This window comes from Bubalus kerabau, chromosome 1, assembly GCF_029407905.1.
Source record: "Bubalus kerabau isolate K-KA32 ecotype Philippines breed swamp buffalo chromosome 1, PCC_UOA_SB_1v2, whole genome shotgun sequence".
NCBI classification, from domain to species: domain Eukaryota; kingdom Metazoa; phylum Chordata; class Mammalia; order Artiodactyla; family Bovidae; genus Bubalus; species Bubalus kerabau.
The window spans coordinates 221286667-221311923 of NC_073624.1; the positions used below are offsets into that span (position 1 = coordinate 221286667).

General features: G+C 44.2%; 3 protein-coding genes across 5 annotated transcripts in view; all 3 read left to right on the forward strand.

Moving 5' to 3' along the window:
* Window positions 1-170: 170 nt before the first annotated feature.
* LOC129633985 (protocadherin gamma-C3) overlaps window positions 171-25257 on the forward strand; it is a 149621-nt gene continuing 124534 nt past the window's right edge. Inside the window, exon 1 of one of the 3 annotated variants that reach the window (XM_055555943.1) lies at window positions 171-2899. In XM_055555943.1, the coding sequence (XP_055411918.1) occupies window positions 476-2899 (2424 nt within the window). In that variant the 5' untranslated portion in view covers window positions 171-475. Of the gene's footprint in view, window positions 2900-9794; window positions 12366-21954; window positions 24556-25257 lie in introns of those variants that run through there. The other 2 variants (XM_055555963.1, XM_055555979.1) reach the window with 2 other exon arrangements.
* On the forward strand, window positions 6433-9634 carry LOC129634094 (protocadherin gamma-B3-like). The gene has a single exon (XM_055556067.1). It carries the CDS (start codon window positions 6433-6435, stop codon window positions 8893-8895), a length of 2463 nt encoding a protein of 820 aa, XP_055412042.1. The 3' UTR covers window positions 8896-9634.
* On the forward strand, window positions 16964-20284 carry LOC129634068 (protocadherin gamma-A7-like). The gene has a single exon (XM_055556040.1). The coding sequence runs from the start codon at window positions 17232-17234 to the stop codon at window positions 19734-19736; it is 2505 nt and encodes an 834-aa protein (XP_055412015.1). The 5' UTR covers window positions 16964-17231; the 3' UTR covers window positions 19737-20284.

A 25257-nucleotide genomic window follows, 5' to 3' on the forward strand; every position in this document is an offset into this window, starting at 1 on the left:
CCCCATTTGAACAATAGGAACACCCTCTAATCACTTAATTCTCTCTTCAAAGAATAAATAAGAATTTTTTTAAAGTAAAAAAGAATAATTATATTAATCTCAGAATTAATCTTGTAGAAGTCTTTTGTTATTTCAGAATTAAATCTTATTTTGATATGAACAATGTCATGTAATCTATTAAGGATACAGAAAATTATTAAAAATAAAATATAATTAAACATTTTTGACATGAAAACAGAATTAGTGTAGTAACTAGTTAGAACTCTGAGCGTCGCTGTTCACCAAGTGGGAAAGAAGCTGCCGCTGATGCGATCAGACTCCGCTCCTTCCGCACAAAACGCGCCGATCAGAGAAGCTCCTGGGAAGTCGCCCTCCCGCGCCCCTCTTCTCATAAGGGAATTGTTCCTGTTGGCTTTAGAGAAATAAGGAAACAGCAGGCTGGAACCAGGACTAAGAGAAAACTGGTCTGAGGGCAATGGCGGATCCACTGAGGGGTTGGGGCTGCAGTGAGCCGTTCCTGCTCTTCATTCTCCTGGGGACGCTGTGGGAAGCTGGGGCTGGGCACATCCGCTACTCGGTACCAGAGGAGCTGGACAAAGGCTCCTTCGTGGGTAACATCGCCAAGGATCTCGGGCTGGAGCCCCGGGAGCTGGAGGAGCGTGGAGTCCGCATCGTCTCCAGAGGTAGGACGCAGCTCTTTGCTCTGAACTCGCGAAGCGGCAGCTTAGTCACTGCAGACAGGATAGACCGGGAGGAGCTCTGCGCTCAGAGCGCGCGGTGTCTAGTGAGTTTTAACATCTTGGTTGAGAATAAAATGAAAATGTATGGGGTAGAAGTAGAAATAACGGATATTAATGATAACTTGCCGCGTTTCCGGGATGAGGAAGTAAAAGTAAAAGTCAATGAAAATGCGGCGGTGGGAACACCATTAGTACTTCCCTTCGCTCGAGATGCGGATGTGGGTGTGAACTCCCTCCAGAGGTACCAGCTCAGCTCCAATATACACTTCTCTTTGGATGAGAAAAGCGGAGGAGATGGACAGAAATATCCAGAGCTGGTACTGGAACAGCCCTTGGATCGCGAGAAAGTACCTGTTCACGATCTCCTCCTCACAGCTCTAGATGGCGGAGACCCCATACTCTCTGGTACCACGCACATCCACGTGATGGTCCTCGATGCAAACGATAATGCTCCCCTGTTCACCCAATCGGAGTACAGAGTGAGTGTTCCAGAGAACATAGCTGTCGGCACTCGGCTGCTCACACTAACTGCTACGGATCCAGATGAGGGAATAAATGGGAAATTGACATACTCTTTTCGCAATGAAGAAGACAAAATTTCAGAGACTTTCCAACTTGATTCCAACTTGGGTGAAATCTCAACTGTGCAACCACTGGATTATGAAGAATCCAGATTCTATAACATGGAAGTGGTAGCTCAGGATGGAGGTGCTCTTCTTGCCAGCGCTAAGGTACTAATCACAGTACAGGACGTGAATGACAATGCGCCTGAAGTACTCCTCACCTCTCTGACCAGTACCGTCTCTGAAGACTGTCTTCCGGGAACCATAATTGCGCTGTTTAGCGTACATGATGGTGATTCTGGAGAGAATGGCGAGATTGTGTGTTCTATTCCCAGGAACTTGCCCTTTAAACTGGAAAAGTCAGTTGATAATTACTATCACTTATTGACAACTAGAGCCCTGGACAGAGAAGAGATCTCAGATTACAACATCACAGTAATTGTCACTGACTGTGGAAATCCACCACTGTCTACAGAAAACCACATCTTCCTGAAAGTGGCAGACATCAACGACAACCCTCCCATTTTCCCTCACACCTCATACTACACCTACATCCCAGAAAACAACCCCAGAGGCATCTCGATCTTCTCTGTGAATGCCCACGATCCCGACAGTGGCAACAACGCCCAGGTCACTTATGCTCTGGCTGAGGACAAATTTCAAGGAACGCCTCTGTCATCCTATGTGTCCATCAACTCTGACACGGGAACCGTGTATGCACTAAGGTCTTTTGACTATGAGCAGGTTAGAGAATTGCAACTGTGGGTCACAGCCAGTGACAATGGAGACCCTCCACTCAGCAGCAATGTGTCCCTGAGCCTGTTCATCCTGGACCAGAACGACAACGCACCTGAAATCTTGTATCCTGCCCTCCCCATCGATGGCTCCACGGGTGTGGAGCTGGCACCCCGCTCTGCAGAGCCTGGCTACCTGGTCACCAAGGTGGTGGCAGTGGACAGAGACTCAGGACAGAACGCCTGGCTGTCCTACCGCCTGCTCAAGGCCAGCGAGCCAGGACTCTTCACAGTGGGGCTGCACACAGGCGAAGTGCGCACAGCGCGGGCGCTGCTGGACAGAGATGCAATCAAGCAGAGCCTGGTGGTGGTGGTCCAGGATCACGGCCAGCCTCCTCTTTCTGCCACGGTCACGCTCACGGTGGCTGTGGCTGACAGCATCCCAGATGTGCTGGCCGACTTGGGCAGCCTCGAACCCTCCACTGACCCTGACGACTCAGGTCTCACTTTGTACCTGGTGGTGGCTGTGGCCTCGGTCTCCTGCGTCTTCCTCGCCTTTGTCATCGCGCTGCTGACTCTCAGACTGCGGCGCTGGTACACGTCGCGCGCCCTGCAGGCTTCGGGCAGCGGGTTGGCAGGCTTGCCAGCCTCTCACTTTGTGGGCGTGGACGGGGTGCGGGCTTTCCTGCAGACCTATTCGCACGAGGTCTCGCTCACCGCGGACTCTCGGGGTAGTCACGTGATCTTTCCGCAGCCCAACTACGCAGACACGCTCATCAGTCAGGAGAGCTGTGAGAAAAGCGAGCCTCTCCTGATACCTGAGAAGATAAACGCAAAGGAAAGAGAGCTAGAAGTTCTTCAGGTGAGTTTTCTTTTTCAGTAGGGATGCTTGGAGCATTTTCTTCATTTATTTTCATCATTTTTCTCCCACATTCAAAATCGCTTAATTATGTAGTGAATCATTATTTATTTGCTTTATTTACTGATGAACTTGATTTAATTTGATAATTGATGTTTTCTCCATTTGTTTTCTCATTATATTTTGAGTTTAATGTTTCTTTCTATAATGTGTGGGTATTTTAGAAACTCTAGCTGATCTCCAGATGCTTAAGTGAAGCAAGGATTATTTTTTTAAAGTGGCTGTACATAATCATTTTATCCAAAGACTTTCTTATACTAGAACTGTTTGTTAATAGTTGTTTAATTAGTCCTAATTGTTGGATGTAATGTTCTCTTTTGAATATTTGCCTAAATACCATAGTACATATGTTTGGAAAAAGTATTCCACAGCATTGGTATTTTAGTACCTGCAATTTAGTAATAATAATAATTTGCATAAGTAAGTGGAAGAATATAGAAAACATGAATATCAGAAAGACAGATTAAATTTATAGTGATGATAATATCTGTGGCATTCTAAAATCTGGAAAGCTTGGGTTAAATTATGTAATAATTGGACATGTGTATTTGTTGAGAGAGGAATTCAATAAGATGGAGCCTTTGAATTGTGGTTTAGAATAAATTCTGTGATGCAGTTTAAAATCTCCAATTAGATACAGTCATTGAATACAAATATGCCATACACTTGGCATCTTCTGGTTACACACAACCCCTCCTCCTTTCAGGATCAATATAGACCTAAATGTTTGCATTTCTGCAAGTGCAGGTACAGTTCCACTTTATTACAAGAGTTTAAGATCCGTATTTGGAAAGTCAATTAATGGAATAAAATTAAACTGATGAAATAAAATAAGACAGTACAAGAGAAATTAAAGATAAAATCCTCTGTCTTTGTTTTATCCTCCTCCCTCCCTAATATGCAGTGTATATCTGCATTACAGGCTAACCAGAGCTCCTCAGAGATGGCAATGCCTGCCTGACTGTAAAAATCAATATTTTTTTCTTCTGATGCTATCTGTGTAACTTCTTAAAAGAATAGTGCTCTTTCCCAGCTCTGTAGGGGGTCACAGTGACTTTCTGCTTGCTTTGTACTGCTTATCTGGACCATGGATCCTTGGTGAACTTTACACAAAGTATCAGTACATTATTTTTATATATGATCCTTTGTCTCAAAAAATGCATATTACTGTGCCTTCAACTTCTAACAGGTGGAGCAGTTCTCAGAACTTTCTGAGAAGCTGCTTCCTTGGTTATAATCCTCAGTTTGGTTTGAATAAAATTCCCTTTTTTTTTCTTCCTAACTTAATTAAATCTTCACTGACACAACTTTAAAAAGACTTGAAATTTAAAAAAGTACTTCTCAGGGATGTACTCATCTTAAACTATGAGATTTTTTCTGATGAAATACGACTTACTGGTCTGTGTGTCTCAAATTTCATGAATATGTCTTATATAATGGACGAATTGTATGCCCTATTCATTTTTGTATATGGTTTGCTGGAAATGATTTTTAGATCTGTTTTAAAAAAGATTTTTCAATCTTTTAAATTCTGTACTTTCAACAACTTGAACATCAGCTGCAAATTATGAATAAACAGGGAAAATGGGAATAAAATATTATTAACAGACCCATAGGTTACATGACTTAATAACATGAAAGGGTTATCATGCATTTGGGAATGTGAGACCACTTGATTTTTCTTTTTTAATATTTATATGAAGGGAATCTAATTATATGTGGGTAATTTTGACCTCACTGCATACAGTGTGCAGACTCACTGAATAGTGAATTCATCCAAAGAGTAGCAAGAGACTTATCTCTGTGATAGGTACAGATGTCATTCACTCATGCATGAAAACTCACTTTTCAATATTTTTGAAGTAAAAGAATACTGTATAGATTTGGGTATATGCTCTAGGCTCTTTTTCATGCAATGGGAAAAAATATTTTCTATATCTCTATAACCTTCAATAGCCTTTACATAATAAAATGTTTGATCTACACACTGTGAGTGTATATACTATGTATACTCTATACTCTTAAATATTTGAATCTTTAGTTTCATATGTGTTCTGAAAAAAACTTCCCTGTACTAACTGAAGTGTTCATACAGTGGTTAAAAAAAAAAAAAAAGAAAGAAAGAAAGAAAGGGGGGCACTTGCTCAGTCATATTTTGAAGGAGTCTTGTTATTTTATGTTCGTATTAGAGATACCAGTGAATTTCTGTTTAGAATCCTGGATAAATGAGTTTTTGTACTATAAGATGAGTTCTACATTGTTATACATCTTCTAAGCTTTATAATGATAATGTATTATGTGGTTAAAAAACTATTTCTGAATTAATATTCTAAGACACCTATCAGAAACATGGAAATTGGAGTGCTTATTGATATGGAAGAGTGTCTATAACAAAGAGTTGAGATAATCAGATAGTTGAAAGGCAACCAAGAAAAAGTGGACTACGTAGATCACTTTCTCTGGAATATATCTTTATGAGGATTCATACTTCACTTCCAAAATCCAAATAATTCACCATTGCTGAGCTACATAAGAAGAAACAGTACAATTAAAGACAATGGTAACCTAGTGTGGAAAAAAATAAGCTTAGTGAAATAGTTTTAAAATTATGGTCATTTAATAAAAATAGACTTGGAAACTAAGGAAAAGAGAGTTTCTTGCTTCTTACCATACTTCTGTTTTATAAGGACAACCAGTCTCCTTGCTATCCATCAATTATTTGGAGAAGATTATAACACCTATCTTTATAATGGGATAAAACTAAAAGCTGTGAGATTTATAACTTTTATAAGTTAGAAGGAAAGAAAGAGCAAAATAATACATATCAAGATATTTCATGAATTTTAATATTATACTTTCTGCCACCACTTTCATTTGTGTCACTTTCCGGATATTATTTTATTTGGTCCTCAATTTTACTAAGGCACACAGGAAAGATGTTATTATGGCCACTGTATGAAATGGAAACTAAAAGCACGATGACGCCAATAAACATCTTCAGCAAGATACCTCTGGCTTTGAGGAATAAAAATCACCTGATTTGGAGGCATAAAGTTCAAGTTCGAAGAAATTATAGCGAGAAAGAAGATATAGTAAATATTTGAAATGCTAAAATCCTTATAGCATGGGACAAATGAGTATCTATATCAGGACACAATGGACCTACCTGTCTTCTAGCCGGCTCTGTCTTTGGAGCTGATTTAGTAATCACTAACGCAGTTCTGCAGCCGAGTCGCGGGGTGCCGCTGTTGCCTAGTGCTGAACAAAAAGTATCGGCTCCTCCTGACGCAAAGGAATCTTCTGTGGACCGCAAAACCGCGAGATCTGTGCACTTTCAGGTTTTCTGCGGCGGAAATATCTATGCGACAATCGGTCTGTCAAGACCTGTCAAGGAGTCTCTCCTGCTCAGAAGTCCCTGGGATAATTTAGCGGGCACAGCTCTTCTGAATCAGAAAGGCAAAGGCGCGGAGGGTGGGATGGGAAACCGCTTGGGACCGAAGCTCCAGGCTGGGCGGAGGCGAATGCTGTTTCTCTTCCTGCTGTCTTTGTTCCGCCCGGCGCTTTCAGAGCAAATCCGCTACACTATTCCAGAGGAGCTGGCCAGGGGCTTGCTGGTGGGGAACCTCGCTAAGGATTTGGGGCTTGGCCTGCGAGATTTGCCTACTCGGAACCTGCGGGTTAGTGCAGAGAAGAAATTCTTCACAGTGAACACCGATAACGGAGACTTACTTGTGAGCGACCGTATAGACCGAGAGCAGGTTTGTGGCAGGAAATCAACGTGTGTTCTGGAATTCGAAATGGTCGCTGAAAAGCCTTTGAACTTTTTTCATATAACCGTGGAGATTCAGGATGTCAACGACAACCCACCGACCTTTAGCCAAAATGTCACTGAGCTGGAAATCAGTGAACTGACCCCAACTGGAGCCACCTTTGCCCTGGAATCTGCACAAGATTCAGATGTAGGTGTCAATTCCCTGCAGCAGTACTACCTCAGCCCTGACCCCCATTTCTCTTTGATCCAGAAGGAGAACCCAGACGGCAGTAGATACCCGGAACTGGTAGTGAAGGCTCCTCTGGACAGAGAAGAGCAGTCCTGCCACCACCTGGTCCTCATGGCTATGGATGGGGGTGAGCCAGCCAGAAGCTGCACTACCCAGATCAGGGTAGTTGTGGCAGACGCAAATGATAACCCCCCAGTGTTCACCCAGGACGTGTACAGGGTCAGTGTTCCAGAGAACCTACCCCTGGGTTCCTCTGTGCTAAGAGTGATGGCCACTGACTTGGATGAGGGCATCAATGCCCAGATCGCCTACACTTTTATTAACATTGACAAGGCAGTAAGACAACTGTTCAAACTGGACAGTAAAACAGGGGAACTCACCACCGTTGGAGGACTGGACTTTGAAGAGAGAGAGAGCTACACGATTGGGGTGGAAGCAAAGGATGGTGGACATCACACTGCCCACTGCAAAATACAAATAGATATTTTGGATGAAAATGACAATGTTCCTGAGATAACCCTGGATTCTGAATCTAAATATATAAAAGAAGACACTGAGCTTGGGACTGTTGTTGCTTTGATCAAAACACATGATCTAGATTCTGGATTTAATGGGGAAGTCTTATGCCAAATAAAAGGAAATTTCCCATTTAAAATAGTTCAAGATACAAAAAACACGTACAAGCTGGTGACTGAAAGAGTCTTAGATCGAGAGAAGACTCCAGAATACAATGTCACTATCACAGCTACGGACAAAGGCAAGCCGCCCCTTTCCTCTAAAAGAAGTGTCACCTTGAAAGTCGCCGACGTCAACGACAACGCTCCGGTTTTCCACCAGGCCTCCTACGTGGTCCACGTGCCAGAAAACAACCCACCTGGCACTCCCATCGCCCAAGTTAACGCTTCGGATCCCGATTTGGGGCCCAACGGCCAGGTCTCCTACTCCATCATGGCCAGCGACCTGGAGCCACGCGCGCTGTCGTCCTACGTGTCCTTGAACCCGCAGAGTGGCGTGGTGTTCGCGCAGCGCGCCTTCGACCACGAGCAGTTGCGCGCCTTCGAGTTGACGCTGCAGGCCCGCGACCACGGCTCGCCCGCGCTCAGCGCCAACGTGAGCCTGCGCGTGCTGGTGGGCGACCGCAACGACAACGCGCCCAGGGTGCTGTACCCGGCGCTGGGGCCCGACGGCTCGGCGCTCTTCGACACGGTGCCCCGCGCCGCGCAGCCTGGCTACCTGGTCACCAAGGTGGTGGCGGTGGATGCAGACTCTGGACACAACGCCTGGCTGTCCTACCACGTGCTGCAGGCCAGCGAGCCCGGACTGTTTAGCGTGGGGCTGCACACGGGCGAGGTGCGCACGGCGAGGGCCTTGGGCGACAGGGACGCGGCCCGCCAGCGCCTGCTGGTCGCTGTGCGCGATGGGGGACAGCCGCCCCTCTCGGCCACCGCCACGCTGCTCCTGGTTTTCGCCGACAGCCTGCAGGAGGCGCTGCCGGACCTCAGTGACCGCCCGGCACCCCCTGACCCCCAGGCTGAGCTGCAGTTTTACCTGGTGGTGGCCTTGGCCTTGATCTCCGTGCTCTTCCTCCTCTCGGTGATTCTGGCAGTCGCCCTAAGTTTGCGGCGCTCCTCCAACCCTGCTACTTGGAGTTGCTTTCAAACTAGTTTTTGCTCCAAAACTGGACCTGGAGTCCTCCCCAACTATGAGGAAGGGACTTTACCTTATTCCTACAATCTGTGTGCTGCCGCACATTCCTCAAAGACTGAGTTTAAATTTCTCAATATAAAGCCTGAAAATGCTCCACCACAAGACCTTCTATGTAATGAAGCCTTTTGTCTTGAAAGTACCAGTAATGACAATGCCCAAGTGACTTCTAATTCAGTCAATTTGCAACAGGTGAGTTACTTCAAAACCTTTTCCTCCCATAAATATCATTAGGTTTCAGATAATTATTTTAGAAGTTAAAAAGTATGCAGGCTAACTCTAGCAGTTTTTGGTGTTTTATTGATTTTTCTGGGCATAGAATGGGGATGAGAGGGGGTCTTAGAAATTCTTTGATCACTTATCTATGTTGCAGTAGTTCTTTCATAGAATGCCACTTAGTAATACTCTTGAAATTTCTATTAATTCTAAAACAGTCTGTCCAGAAACATTTTTAATATGCTAGTATCTTACATTCTCACTGTAAGATGTTATTTATATCTATGTAGACAATTAAGTGGTTTACATAAATTCAGGGTAGTCAGTCCTAAACATTGTTATACATAATATAAATATAAGAATACTTTTTCACTGTAGCCTATATATTTTCACTTTCATTGCATTTTCTTTAAAGTATACACAAATATTGGCTAAATAGTGCAGTTCTTAATCTATGTTAATAAAAATAGGTAATAACATCTAAAAGTGACAACTCCTGTAACATAGTGGTGGATTGGTTCTAAACCTGTTCGTGGTTGTTGGTGCCCTTATTGAAAATTAGACAAATATAAACGATGGTGGAGTGTGGAGTTCAAAATTTACCGAAAAGTGTAAAAGTATTTGTGTTCTCCAAGACCCTAAGAGATGTCACAAAAATAAGCATCATTCCAAGAAACATTTAAAATTTCAGAATATGATATTTTATTTTTCCAAATGCTTTTCATTCTTGGGGAGAGAAATATTGAGTGTCATCTATGCAGATTTAGCAGAAATAAGACCCTTTGTATTGATGGTTTCCGCAGAACGGTGCAGTATTAAGATAGGACTCTAAGCGTCGCTGTTCACTAACCCGGGTAAGGAAAGCGGTGAGAACTCGAGTTACATCCTCAAAGCACAAAGCAGATTATACAGGAAAAGCTCTGCCGCTGCGCAGAAAGCCTTCCCTAAATCGATTCGCATCTGATCGCTGCTTGTTTATTGGCCTTGACCGCCAATTCTGAGACGCTCCAAACTGATGCGAACGTGTTCCCCCTGCTCATAATCCCAGGGAAGTCCAGAACGAGCCAGTAATGGCGGTTCTGCAAAGCCGCTGGCATTATAGCGGGTTGATCCTGCTCTTCATACTCCTGGGGACGCTGCGGGAGGCCAGGGCCGGGCAGATCCATTACTCCATTCCTGAGGAGCTGGACAAAGGCTCCTTCGTGGGCAACATTGCCAGGGATCTCGGGCTGGAGCCCCAGGAGCTGGCGGAGCGCGGAGTCCGCATCGTCTCCAGAGGTAGGATGCAGCTCTTTGCTCTGAACTCGCGAAGCGGCAGCTTGGTCACCGCGGGCAGGATAGACAGGGAGGAGCTCTGCGCTCAGAGGGCTCGGTGTCTGGTGAATTTTAACATCCTTGTTGAGGATAAATTGAATCTTTTTCCCGTGGAAGTGGAAATAGTGGACATTAATGACAATGCACCCCGATTCTTAAGGGAAGAATTGGAAGTAAAAATTATCGAAAACGCAGCCTTATCCTCTCGATTTCCACTAATGGAGGTCTATGACCCGGATGTGGGAGTGAACTCTCTCCAGGGCTTCAAGCTCAGCGAGAATAGTCACTTCTCCGTGGAAATGCCGGGTAAAGCGGATGGGCCCAAATACCCAGAGCTGGTGCTGGAGCGCGCGCTGGACCGGGAGGAACAAGCCATTCACCGCCTGGTCCTTACTGCCACGGATGGCGGTGACCCTGCCCGCTCCAGTGTGGCTCGAATCCTGGTAACTGTCCTAGATGCAAATGACAACGCTCCAGTCTTTACTCAGCCTGTGTATCGTGTGAATGTCCCTGAAAATCTACCAGTAGGTACGCCAGTGTTGTCGGTAAATGCCACGGACCAGGATGAAGGAGTCCACGCGGAGGTAACATATTCTGTAGTGAGGATAACAGAAAAAATCTCAAAGACTTTCTGCCTGAATGTTTTGACTGGAGAGATATCAACTTCTGCAATTCTAGACTATGAAGACACCAGCTTTTATGAGCTGGATATTGAAGCCCGGGATGGCCCAGGTCTACAAGACAGAGCCAAAGTCTTAATTACTATCTTGGATGTGAATGACAATGTACCAGAAGTGGTAGTTACATCTGGAAGCAGATTAGTTGCTGAAAGTACACCACCAGGCACAGTGATCATTCTTTTTCAAGTGTATGATCGAGACTCTGGACTGAATGGCCTGGTAACATGTTCTATCTCAAGAAGTTTGCCATTTGAACTGGAAAAATCAGTAGACAATTATTATCGACTAGTGACGAGTACAGTTCTAGATAGAGAACAGGTATCCACATACAACATCACTGTGACAGCCACCGACAAAGGAATGCCACCTCTGTCTACAGAAATGCTCATCTCCCTAAATGTGGCAGACATCAATGATAACCCTCCTGCTTTTCCCCATACCTCCTACTCTGTCTACATTCCTGAGAACAATCCCAGAGGTGCCTCCATTTTCTCAGTAAGTGCACATGATCCTGACAATCGTGAGAATGCCCAGGTTACCTATTCCTTAGCTGAAGACACCATCCAGGGGGTACCTCTGTCCTCCTACATCTCCATCAACTCTGACACAGGCATCCTGTATGCATTGCACTCCTTCGACTATGAACAGTTCCGTGACCTGCAGTTCAGAGTGATTGCAAGTGACAGTGGGGACCCACCACTCAGCAGCAATGTGTCTCTGAGCATATTTGTGCTGGACCAGAATGACAACACACCTGAGATTCTATACCCCGTCCTCCCTACTGATGGCTCTACTGGTGTGGAGCTGGCACCTCGCTCTGCAGAACCAGGCTACCTGGTCACCAAGGTGGTGGCAGTAGACAGAGATTCAGGACAGAACGCCTGGCTGTCCTACCGTCTGCTCAAGGCCAGTGAGCCAGGGCTCTTCTCGGTGGGGCTGCACACGGGCGAGGTGCGCACAGCGCGGGCCCTGCTGGACAGAGATGCTCTCAAGCAGAGCCTGGTGGTGGCCGTCCAGGATCATGGGCAGCCCCCTCTCTCGGCCACTGTCACGCTTACGGTGGCTGTGGCCGACAGCATCCCAGATGTCCTGGCGGACCTGGGCAGCCTGGAGGTCCCGCACGACTCTGACGTTTCAGGCCTCACGCTGTACCTGGTGGTGGCTGTGGCTGCGGTGTCCTGTGTCTTCCTTGCCTTTGTCATTGTGCTACTGGCGCTCAGATTGCGGCATTGGCACCTGTCGCGTCTGCTCCAGACTTCGGGCAGCGGGTTGGCTCGCGTGCCCGCCTCTCACTTTGTGGGCGTGGATGGGGTGCGGGCTTTCCTGCAGACCTATTCGCACGAGGTCTCGCTCACCGCGGACTCTCGGGGGAGTCACGTGATCTTCCCGCAGCCGAACTACGCGGACACGCTCATCAGCCAGGAGAGCTGTGGGAAAAGCGAGCCTCTCTTGATTCAGGAAGATTTTTGTAAAGAGCAAGACTTCGCTGTTCAGGTGAGGTTATTTGTTTTTATTGTTCTTATTTGAAGAGTAAAAGTTAAAATTCTCTCGGTTCAGTGCCTGATATTCTTAGTCTTTTGCAGTGAATTATATAGTTTTGAGAAGATTTTTCTTTTGTATCAGTAGAGGTCTATTAAACCTTAGTTTTCTCAAATTTCACCCCCAAACCTTAATAAAGTATGTCCCGAATTTCCTTTAACTTTTCTCCTCTTGGCAAGCTCTTTGTGCCATGGGTTGCTTTCCTCTTGCTTCTTAGTTATTGTTTTTCTATTATGTGGCATATCTGAGATTCTTTGTTTTATAATGTGAAAAAACCCAGAATTATGGCATCTGATAAGGAAGATCTTTTTTCTTCCCCGTGTTAACTAAAGCAAGTATTTTCTAAAATGATGGACTCTATGAGAGATATTTTCCCTCTTAACTAATTAGGAATCAAAAATGATTTTATAATAAATAAGAGAAATTGATGTATGAAGACCTGAATAATATTCCTAGAACTATCTGTTATTCTTTTCAGGACAATCGCAATATCTATAGCCTTCAAGTTAAAATTTAAGTTAAAAAGACTTGTCTTACCTACCTCACATAAACTCTGGGAAAAGAAAATAATTTTATTAAAAAACATTCAAACTATAAAGTAGTACAGTGAGCAAATATTTGTTTACATCACCATTATTATAATTTTGAATTGTTAACAAATAAGTATAAGTACCTGATGCTGTATGCCTACTACAATGATTTTTTTGCAGTCTGCGTGTTTGATAGTATTTAAAAATGAATGTAAATTGTTAGATGTGGCAAGTAGTGTCCACTTACAAGATATATCTCTAAAAATAGAGGACTAGTGAATAAGAGTGAAGGATTAATAGTATTCAAACAAGAATTTAAATGATTTAGCATATTTAGCCCAGATAAAGTAAAGCTTTTGTTACACGGGAACTCTATTCAAATATTTAAGGAAGGAAGAGTTGTCATTTAAAAGAATGATTACTCAATTCATCATAGTGCAAAGGTGTGAATAAAACTATGGCTTGAGTAGAAAGCAGCAAAGTTCTGAGTTGTTAAACAGAAAATGAATTGCCTTAGGAGCTAGAAGATTCTGTTACTGGTGCTTTTCAAAAATAAGTTGATGGTCCTGAGATTAATGGAATACAGGAGATAATATAATTTGATGAGTTGTTGAACTTCAAGCTAGCCAAACTCTTTTCCAATCCTGAGTTTAGGGTTCTATTATTTGATAATACAATGGATTTGCCACTTGTGCATCTCGATTTGGTATGCACATGTAAAATAGACAATTCAGAAAATGCCTTGAAAATGAATGAGAACCTCATTTGTAACCTGAAATTGTCAGTATTCATAAAGAAAGATAACACTGAGTTGTTATCGTTAAGTTAACCGCTAAGGATAGTTAACGAATGTTTTTCTAAATCAGTGTTTACTTTCAACAATTGTATAGAATTATTTATTTCAAGGTTTCAAGTGTATATGACTAAAGATTATAATCATACACATTTCAAATATAATTTTTTGGACATTTGTGATATGATTCTTTAGTGGTTTAATCAGAATTTAATGGTAAATAATTTTAAAGACTTCAATCCTGGGTATTGGTCATGGGAGTCAGATGGGCTTTTATAGAAATATTAAGATTTGTTTCATGTACTCTGAGAGTGTGTTATTTTAGTATAATACCAACTCTGGATGATTAAGCTAATCTTATACATCCATTGTTAAAAAGCAAAGCTCACTAACGGTCTCATGGCTGGTAGACTGGTTTATTTTCTTATCTGCTGAGTAACTGAGATACGAGGCTAGTTTTCTTTATTCTCTTAACTGAATTACCTGTGAGTATTTCATTTAATCAAATAAAATGTCTCACTGACAGAAAACCTATTAGATTCTACTCTCACAGTAGTCATTCGTTCATGTGAACTGACCAAGTCTCAAATCCTGGCAATCATGAAATTTGCTACGTTGTGACTGAGGCTCCTTTGACTTACATACTACAGGTCATTATTAATAAGATAAGAAGTCAGATAGTTTGAGCATATAATGATTTGGAAGCACCAGGAAAAAAAAAAAAGTCTACCAAAGTATTGGGCTGCTTTATTACCCAATTCTGATCAAATGATTGGAATGGAGATCAAAGGGGAAAGAGTAGAATCTCTGAGAGGATCATTGGAAGAAATATACATCTTTGCCTGGGGGTGAATACCTAAACACAATGCCAAACATATGTTTCTTCAATAGAAAAAATTTGCTTAAAGAAAAGAGAGGTCTTCCCTGGTGGTGCAGTGGTTAAGAATCCATCTACCAATGCAGGGGACCTGAGTTGGATCCCTGGTCCTACAAGAACCCACATGCTTTGAGGCAACTTAGCCTGTTGCTCCACAACCACTGAAGCCCTAGAGCCTGTGCTCCAAACAAGAGAATCCACTACATGAGAAGCCCATGCACCGCAGTTAGAGAGTGGCCCCTGCTCACTGAAGCTAGAACCCAGCACAACTAAAAATAAATAAAGGAAAAAAAAAGGAGCAAAAGTAAATAACTTACTGCCTGGGAAGACAAATAAACTTTCCATAAATTTTTTTATATAAATAAATGATTCTTCCCAACAACTCAACCAATAATAACACACTCCCTTTAAAAGTACAGCATTATTTCAATCTTATGCAGTAATTTTATGTTATATTTAAACACCTTGGTGGTTGAGTAGAGATCTTTAATATTTTATGTTGTAGAGTAACTTAAAAAACTTCATTATCTCCTTTATCTAGATTTTGTTTAGCTCTAAAGAAGGTACCCAGAAGTGTTAGGTTAATCAAAACTTTTTAAAAAATAGTAGAATAAGGGACGAATATGAGATGATGCTATAAATTTTGAAGTATCAGGTAGAAAAAAATCATGACATTGGGAGTCATGATATCTGTACATGAAAGTTTTGTTTGAAAATGTCTGCAAGTACTCATGATGTTTAATGACCATATACTTCTACCAACAAGAAATTCAAGATTGCTACTGAACAAATAGTTTTAAATTCCTATTTATGTAGTTAATCTGAAATACTCAAATTGTTTCCCTTGAACAAAAAGTAAGATCTTTTATATACTTGAAAGTGAAAGTGAAGTTGCTCAGTTGTGTCCCACCCTTTTCGACCCCATGGACTGTAGCCTACCAGGCTCCTCCATCCATGAGATTTTCCAGGCAAGAGTACTGGAGTGGGCTGCCATTTCCTTTTCCAGGGGATCTTCCCATCCCAGGGATTGAACCCCGGGTCTTCCGCAATGCAGACAGATGCTTTGCCATCTGAGCCACATAGTGAAAGCAAATATGATATGAATTATTTTGATATATTAAAATTTCTAGATTGATAGATTATAAACATTTCATTCAAAGTATTCCCTGTATTTTGTAGTAATGCCACCAAAGACCAGAAATAGATTACTTAGTTGCAAACTTGTCACCAACTGAGGTAAATTTTTATAGTATTACATCTAGTTCTCCCTTCTGGTGCTGCTAGCTACTCCCCAGGGCTTAAAATAATTTATAAAGCAAGGCTATTTCTTACCAGGTTTTCATTTCAAAACAGGCCACTCTCTTCTGCAACTATGTGAAAGAAACTTTGTTTTATTTCCGCCAGCAAAGAGTAACCTCGGATCCATCAACAATTGAGTTTTACTTCATTAATAGCAGTGGAGCAATGAGTACCTCTAAGGATCTGCTCAGGATAGTCCAGCATGTATGCTCAAAGGTTGTTCAGAGACCCATCTTTTCTCAAGTATAGGGTATGATGATTATTTAAATTGCATAATTAAAAGAAGCAGTGATACCAACACTTATGAATCCACAGCCAGTGGAATCTGCAAATTTCTGTCTTCTCTACAAAATGAGTTGCTTCTATAGCTGATTGTAGCTGCTTGGCTTCTCACCTATTTCTAATGGCACTCTTTGAGCGTAAAGCATCAGTCAAGGCCAACGATGATTCCCTTTTTTTCTTCTTAGGAGATTGGGAGTGTGGATATTTCTATTCCTACATTGGTTCTATGATTATACAGTCAAGGATAAAGCAATTCCCTCTCATTTTAAAATTTATTAAAATAAAGGAACTAAACAGTCTCTAAGGTTTCATTCAATAAAAAGTTATTACATTACTCCTCTGTGTATTAAAGATAAAATGGACTCTCTGCCTTATTACATAGTTGTGTCTAGAATATAGAATATGTTCAGTATTATTGAATTAATTTAAATATGCTGATATAAATGTTTCTACATAATATCTTACATATACAGACCTTTTACACACCTTTTAAAAATAAATCATACTTGTTTTATCTCCATGACTGATTTTTATCTATGTGAACTGAAGTGTGAGGCAGTGTCTAACAATCATTTCAAAGTTGCAATGCAGAGCAGAGAATTTAAAAGAAACTATCTGGGATTAATAAACACCCATCCATGAACATTGTTACATTGTCACAGTTTTTTAAAATTTATTTTAAATGATATATCAGAGATGCATGAATTGAAGAAATAAAAGAATTTCAAAGGATAAAACAACTTTCTGAAAAATCAGTTATATTGCTTCAGTATGGTGCAGTAACTTAGTAAGGACTCTGAGCGCCGCTGTTCACCAATCAGGGGAAAAATGGTTCACAAGATCCGCCGGAACCACTGAGCTTTTACATCACAAAGAAACTCCAGACTGAGATAAACTGTCTTCCAAGCTGCACTAAATTCAGACCTCGATACCACTGGATTCTGGGCTTTTTTCCGAATACACAGGGCTTCACGCAGACGTCCTGTCATCCAGAAATACAACAGGAGATAGGCCAGTGTCTGAAGATCAGCAGGACAAGAATGGCGGCTCGGCAGAGGTGCGGGGACTACAGAGCATTCATCCTACTCTTCATCCTCCTGGTGACCCAGAGCGAAGTCTGGGCAGCACAGATTCTCTACTCCGTGCCGGAGGAGACAGAGACGGGGTCTTTTGTCGGTAATATCGCCAAGGATCTGGGACTGGAGCCCAAGGACCTGGCGGAGCGCGGGGTCCGCATCGTCTCCAGAGGTAGGACGCAGCTCTTCTCTCTGAATCTGCGAAGCGGCAGCTTGGTCACCGCGGGCAGGATAGACCGGGAGGAGCTCTGCGCCCAGAGCGCGCGGTGTCTGGTGAACTTTAACATCCTGGTGGAAGATAAAATGAATCTTTATCGTATAGAAGTGGAAATAATGGATATTAATGACAACGCTCCTAAATTCTTGACGGAAGAAATGAATGTGAAAATAATGGAGAATACAGCTCTCGGGGTACGATTTCCGTTAAATGAGGCTAGGGATCCGGATGTGGGAACGAACTCTCTCCAGAGCTACCACCTCAGCCCCAATCGCCACTTCTCCCTGGTTGTGCACACCGGAGAGGATGGAACTAAATATCCGGAATTAGTGCTGGAGCAGGTACTGGACCGGGAAGAAGTGGCAACTCACCACCTCCTCCTCACCGCCTCTGACGGCGGTGACCCACCACGATCCGGAACCGCCCGTGTCCAAGTAACAGCGGTGGACGTGAATGATCATGCGCCAATCTTCTCTTTGCCCCAGTACCAAGTAACTGTCCCTGAGAACGTGCCAGTGGGCACAAGACTGCTGACGATAAGTGCTATAGATCTGGATGAGGGAGTGAACGGGGAAGTGACATACTCTTTTCCGAAAATTACTCCAAAAATTCTACAGATATTCCAGCTGAACTCTCACACAGGAGAATTATCGACTCTAGATGGCCTAGATTATGAAGAATCTGGCTACTATGAAATGGAAGTTCAAGCTCAGGATGGTCCTGGTAGTATGACAAGGGCTAAAGTACTGATCACAATTTTAGATGTGAATGACAATGCCCCGGAAGTGACTGTAACATCTGTAAGCAGCTCAATCCCTGAAGACACTCCTCCTGGAACAGTAGTGGCGCTTTTCTACCCTCAAGACCGAGATTCTGGGAAGAATGGCCAGGTGACCTGCACTATTTCAGAAGATCTGCCTTTTAAATTAGAAAGATCTATAGACAACTATTACAGATTGGTGACAGCAGAAAACCTAGACCGGGAAAAATTCTCTGCGTATAACATCACGCTGAAAGCCACAGATGGTGGAAGCCCACCCTTGTCCACGACAACTCACATCGCCATGAATGTGGCAGACACCAACGACAACCCACCTGCCTTCCTGCACTCCTCATACTTTGTCTATGTGCCTGAGAATAACCCCAGAGGCACCTCCATCTTCTCAGTGACTGCACATGACCCTGACAGCAACGAGAACGCCCGTGTCACATACTCCCTATCTGAAGATACTCTCCAGGGGCCTTCTGTGTCCTCCTACGTCTCCATCAACTCAGATACTGGTGTCCTCTATGCACTGCACTCCTTCGACTATGAGCAGTTTCGGGACGTGCAGTTGAGAGTGACTGCAAGTGACAGTGGGGACCCACCACTCAGCAGCAATGTGTCTCTGAGCATATTTGTGCTGGACCAGAATGACAACACACCTGAGATTCTATACCCTTCCCTCCCCACTGACGGTTCTACTGGTGTGGAGTTGGCACCCCGTTCTGCAGAGCCTGGCTACCTGGTCACCAAGGTGGTGGCAGTGGACAGAGACTCAGGACAGAACGCCTGGCTGTCCTACCGTCTGCTCAAGGCCAGTGAGCCAGGGCTCTTCTCGGTGGGGCTGCACACGGGCGAGGTGCGCACAGCGCGGGCCCTGCTGGACAGAGATGCTCTCAAGCAGAGCCTGGTGGTGGAGGTCCAGGATCATGGGCAGCCCCCTCTCTCGGCCACTGTCACACTCACGGTGGCTGTGGCCGACAGCATCCCAGATGTCCTGGCAGACCTGGGTGGCCCGGAGATCCCGCACGACTCTGATGCTTCAGGCCTCACGCTGTACCTGGTGGTGGCTGTGGCTGCGGTGTCCTGCGTCTTCCTCGCCTTTGTCATCGTGCTACTGGCACTCAGACTGCGGCATTGGCGCAGATCTCACATGCTGCAAGCTTCAGGAGGTGTCCCTGGAAGTGTACCGGCGTCTCAGTTTGTGGGCGTGGATGGGGTGCGGGCTTTCCTACAGACCTATTCGCACGAGGTCTCGCTCACCGCAGACTCTCGGAGGAGTCACGTGATCTTCCCGCAACCCAACTATGCAGACACACTCATCAGCCAGGAGAGCTATGAGAAAAAGGATCCCTTGTTAACATCCATAGATTTTTGTGAATGTAAGGGTGAAGCCCACAGTATTCAGGTGAGTTCAGTCATTCATTCATCTTTATATCGTCGAGAAATTATATTTTGTGTAAATGTTATTGTTTTGCAAAATGCGTGATTTGAAGATGGAGTTAAAAAAACTTTCAAGTGATAAAGCAAGATTGTTTATTTCAGTGGTGATTTTTAACATGGAGCACTTATTGACAGAGTGCTTTAGTACCATATTTACAGTGAAAGCCTATGGACAAGATTGTGAATAAGTGGATAATCACATTTTTATGTTTTGTAATTATGTTCCTCATGGTGTTCTTAATTCATGTATTTTATAAATGAGAATGAATTGTTAAATCTTATTACACAAGGTTAGCAAGAAAGTACACCTCAGCCTTCTCAGGATTCTCTTTAGATCAGATCTGTAAAAGGTTGTTGAAGACATTTTCAGTCTGCAAACTTTTTTTTCTGTGCCCTGCTTCCACTTCCAAGTACCTCTCCTTGGTGGCCTTGAAACATCTCAGTTGCTCTTGACCTATTTAAACTTTAATCGCCTATTAAAGCCAGATTCTGGTAGAAGTTTTGTTGATGCTTAAAGGATAAAATTTATGTGTCAGGCTTCACTAAGATCTTTATCAATGACAGACGTGGAGTCTAATGGCATACTAAAGATCGTTATCCAAAATCAATAAAATGAGATATCAAATAAAGTGTTAAGTGTTTTAAGTAACATTTGTGAAATAGGCCATTGCATGTTTTTAACCCAAATTTTGATGTGTTGTTTTAGTGATGCAGTTGCGTGAAGTGTGTATGTGGGCTCTACAAGTAGGGGAGTTGGGATGCTGGCTTTATGAAACAACCATGTCATACACTCAAGTCCTAGAGCAGTAGTGAATTTTACTTATTTGGGTCTGTTGAAAAAATTCAGAGACAATTTAATCTGTAATTAACTACATCTTCACTTGTTATATAACATTTTAGTAAAACTCAATACAGCAGTTGACTAGTATCAAGAAGTAGTTGATGACAAGGTAATCTTGTTTGAATGTTAAGAGAACAATGTTTTTCTAGCATAAAGTCTAGCATGTTTTTCTTCCATAAGGTGGTGGTTTGCATCTAAAGATCTGTGCAATCCTGTGGAAGTGCATTTCATACATTCTGTAACATTCAGATGTACAGTCAATAGGGGGAGAGGACAGTGTTACATTCTGTGGGGCAGAAATGTGATTATCAGATATTTTGAAAAAGAACCCTCCAATTAAGTATATTATTAAAAGTACTTTTAAACAAAGGGGAGAGATCATCACTAAAGTCAGTGAGCTATTATACATTTTCTAGGGACTGTTTCCTTCAACTGTCATTATGGGATGTGGTAAGTACAGAGGTGGGAACAAGTGCCTCAGTACAATAGACCTTGCTTAGTGAGTTTGTGATGCAAAGCAAAATATAATTTTCCCCTGGTAGTTTTGGAGACTCAAGTTGAATTTTATACCCAGGAAAATAATCATGCAATGGGAAAGAGAGGATAGGCTCTTTTCTGAAAGCCTATAATCATTTCTTTAAGTGAGATCTCAGAATTGAAAACCAAATGTTACTATAAAGAAATTGCTAAAATTATTTTGGAACAAGAGAGGGATGTATAAATTGTGCCTTTTGAAAGACATAATTTCACCATTACTGTTGCCCTCTGGGAAGAAAAATGGAAATAGGTACAAAAAATGTAAGGAAGAATAAGGAAAAAGGTGACAAGGAAAGAAAGATGAAACCTTATCCAATATATTGCTAATTAATGAGTATTTACAACAGCTATGATCTGAGATCCTTTAAGCCAAATCTGTGTTACAGTTATCATCCTATTACTAGTGCGGATTTGAAAGTTGGGGAGTAATTATGTCAACGTATAGATGTTTATGTATTAAACCTACCGATTGACCTAAAAACCTGGAAAGTTGGGATGGTGACGCTTCTAATAGTACGAATTAAATATTACCAAATATGCGTGCGTACTTAGTCGCTAAGTCGTCCCCAACTCTTTTGACACCCCGGATTCCTCTGTTCATGGGATTTCCCAAACAAGAATACCAGAATGGGTTGCCATTTCCTTCCCCAGGGGATCTTCCCGACCCAGGAGTCAAACACGCGCCTCCAGCATGACAGGTGGATTCTTTACCGCTGAGCCACCTGGGAAGCGTGTTATTAAACATGCTTACGTCTTTAAAAAATGATTTTTCAGCTGGATACACGGTGGTAGTGACGGTAGCTGGTTAAACTGAAGCAGCAGGGGCTGCAGTTTCACAGTGCGGACTCTGGGCGCCGCTGTTGGCCAAAGTCGAGAGCTTGGGGCTGGCGATCCCGTCGCGCAGCCGCAGAGCACTTTCCCTCTCAAGACTCGCTAGTGTTGTCTTTCCACCGATTCCTCCTCTGGAGAAGAAACCCTGCCTGACCCTCACGCCGAAAATAAAGCTGTTGGGAGCTCCGGACGACTGCAACATTATTTGTAATCCGGCGTCTCCAAGCCGGTGAGCAAACTAAGAAGGGGAGCAAGAGGGATGGGGAGCGGCGCTGGGAAGAGCGGCTGGGCTGAGAGGCGGCCAGTGCTCTTTCCGTTCCTGCTGTCTTTGTTCTGCCTGGCGCTCTCTGAGCAGATCCACTACAGGATTCCCGAGGAAATGCCCGAGGGCTCGGTGGTGGGGAATCTCGCCAAGGACCTGAGACTCAGTGTCCACGAGTTACCGACTCGAAAACTGCGCGTCAGTTCGGAGAAGCCTTACTTCACTGTGAGCGCAGAGAGCGGGGAGTTACTTGTGAGCAGCAGACTAGACCGGGAGCAGATATGCGGGAAGAAGTCAGCTTGTGCTCTGGAATTTGAGGTTGTTGCTGAAAATCCATTGAACTTTTATCACGTGAATGTAGAGATCGAGGATGTCAATGACCACAAGCCTAAATTCTCGCAAAATTCCTTTGAGCTACAAATAAGTGAGTCCACAAAGTCCGGGGCACGATTTATTTTAGGATCTGCCCATGATGCAGATATTGGTACCAATTCCCTACAGAATTACCAGCTCAGTCCTGATGATCATTTCTCACTTGTGATTAAAGAGAAGTTGGATGGCAGTAAATACCCTGAGCTGGTACTAATGACACCTTTAGACAGAGAAGAACAGAAATCCTACCACTTGACCTTGACGGCCTTGGACTTCGGGGATCCACCCCTGAGCAGTACTGCACAGATACAAGTCCTGGTAACTGATGCCAACGATAACCCTCCAGTGTTCAGCCAAGAACTATACAGGGTGGAGCTTCCAGAAAATGTGCTTCCAGGCACCACTGTGCTTAGAGTAATGGCCACTGACCAAGATGACGGTGTCAATGCTGAAATCACTTTCTCTTTCACTGAAGCAGGCCAGATTACCCAGTTTGACCTGAATTCTAATACTGGGGAAATTATTATTCTAAATACATTAGATTTTGAGGAAGTGAAAGAATATTCCATAGTTTTGGAAGCAAAGGATGGTGGAGGAATGATTGCCCAGTGTACAGTGGAGATAGAAGTCCTAGACATAAATGACAATGCCCCAGAAGTGGTATTCCAATCTCTACCGGATTTTATTATGGAGGACACCAAGCTGGGAACACACATTGCTTTGCTGAAAATCCGAGACAAGGATTCCGGACACAATGGAGAGGTTATTTGTAAATTAGAAGGCGATGTTCCATTTAAAATACTGACTTCTTCAAGAAACACATATAAATTAGTTACAGATGGAGTTCTAGACCGCGAACAGACCCCTGGGTATAATATCACCATCACAGCCACTGACAAAGGCAAGCCACCCCTCTCCTCCAGCTCGAGCATCACGCTGCACATCGGTGATGTAAACGACAACGTGCCAGTTTTTGAACGGGCTTCCTATGTGGTCCATGTAGCAGAGAACAACCCTCCTGGTGTCTCCATCACTCAAGTAAGCGCCTCCGACCCTGACCTAGGGCCCAATGGCCACGTCTCCTACTCCATCGTGGCCAGCGACCTGGAGCCGCGCGCGCTGTCGTCCTACGCGTCCGTGAACCCGCAGAGCGGCGTGGTGTTCGCGCAGCGCGCCTTCGACCACGAGCAGCTACGCGCTTTCGAACTGACGCTGCAGGCCCGCGACCACGGCTCGCCCGCGCTCAGCGCCAACGTGAGCCTGCGCGTGCTGGTGGGCGACCGCAACGACAACGCGCCCAGGGTGCTGTACCCGGCGCTGGGGCCCGACGGCTCGGCGCTCTTCGACACGGTGCCCCGCGCCGCGCAGCCCGGCTACCTGGTCACCAAGGTGGTGGCGGTGGATGCAGACTCTGGACACAACGCCTGGCTGTCCTACCACGTGCTGCAGGCCAGCGAGCCCGGACTGTTCAGCGTGGGGCTGCGTACGGGCGAGGTGCGCACGGCGAGGGCCTTGGGCGACAGGGACGCGGCCCGCCAGCGCCTGCTGGTCGCTGTGCGCGATGGGGGACAGCCGCCCCTCTCGGCCACCGCCACGCTGCTCCTGGTTTTCGCCGACAGCCTGCAGGAGGCGCTGCCGGACCTCAGTGACCGCCCGGCACCCCCTGATCCCCAGGCTGAGCTGCAGTTTTACCTGGTGGTGGCCTTGGCCTTGATCTCGGTGCTTTTCCTCCTGGCGGTGATTCTGGCGGTCGCCCTACACCTACGACGGTCCTCCAGCCCTGCTGCTTGGGGCTGCTTTAAGCCTGGTCTCTGTGTGAAGTCTGAACCTGGGGTTCTCCCCAACTACAGTGAAGGAACTTTACCTTATTCGTACAATCTGTGCGTTGCTCATACTGGAAAGACAGAGTTTAATTTTCTAAAATGTAGTGAGCAGTTGAGTTCAGGACAAAACATACTTTCTGGTGATTCATCTGGAGCCTTATTTCCCTTTTGTAATTCCAATGAGTCGACTTCTCATCAGGTGAGTTTCCTGTAAGTATAACCTGCTTTTCATTGTGTCGACAGTTCTCCATATTCACAGGAAAAAAGTGGCACATCTCTGTTTTAGTTCATTTTGCTTCATTGAGGTTTGAAGATACTCCAGTTTTATTTTGTTTTGATTTTTCACATTGATGATTTATGGCAAGCCTGAGTCAATCAAGTCCATATTCACCATTTGGACAACAGCATTTCCTCACTTCATGTGTCTGTGTTGTTGCTGCTGCTGCTGCTGCTAAGTCGCTTCAGTCGTGTCCGACTCTGTGTGACCCCACAGACAGCAGCCCACCAGGCTCTGTGGTTCCTGGGATTCTCCAGGCAAGAACACTGGAGTGGGTTGCCATTTCCCGTTTGATAAATCTCTAAGTATTTCAAACTTTTTAAAATTATAGTCATCATGTGAAAGTGAAAGTGTGAAAGTGTTAGTCCCTCAGTCATGTCCCATTCTGCGACCCCATGGACCCAGCACTGGAGACCACCAGGCTCATCTGTCCATGGAATTCTCCAGACAAGAATACTGGAGTGAGTAGCCATTCTCTTCTCCAAGGGATCTTCCCTACCCAGGGATTGAACCCTGGTTTCCTGCATTGCAGGCAGGTTCTTCATCATCTGAGCCACTAGGGAAGCCCTGTGGTGATCTATAATCAGTGATCTTGGATGTTACCATTACAAAAAGATTATGTTC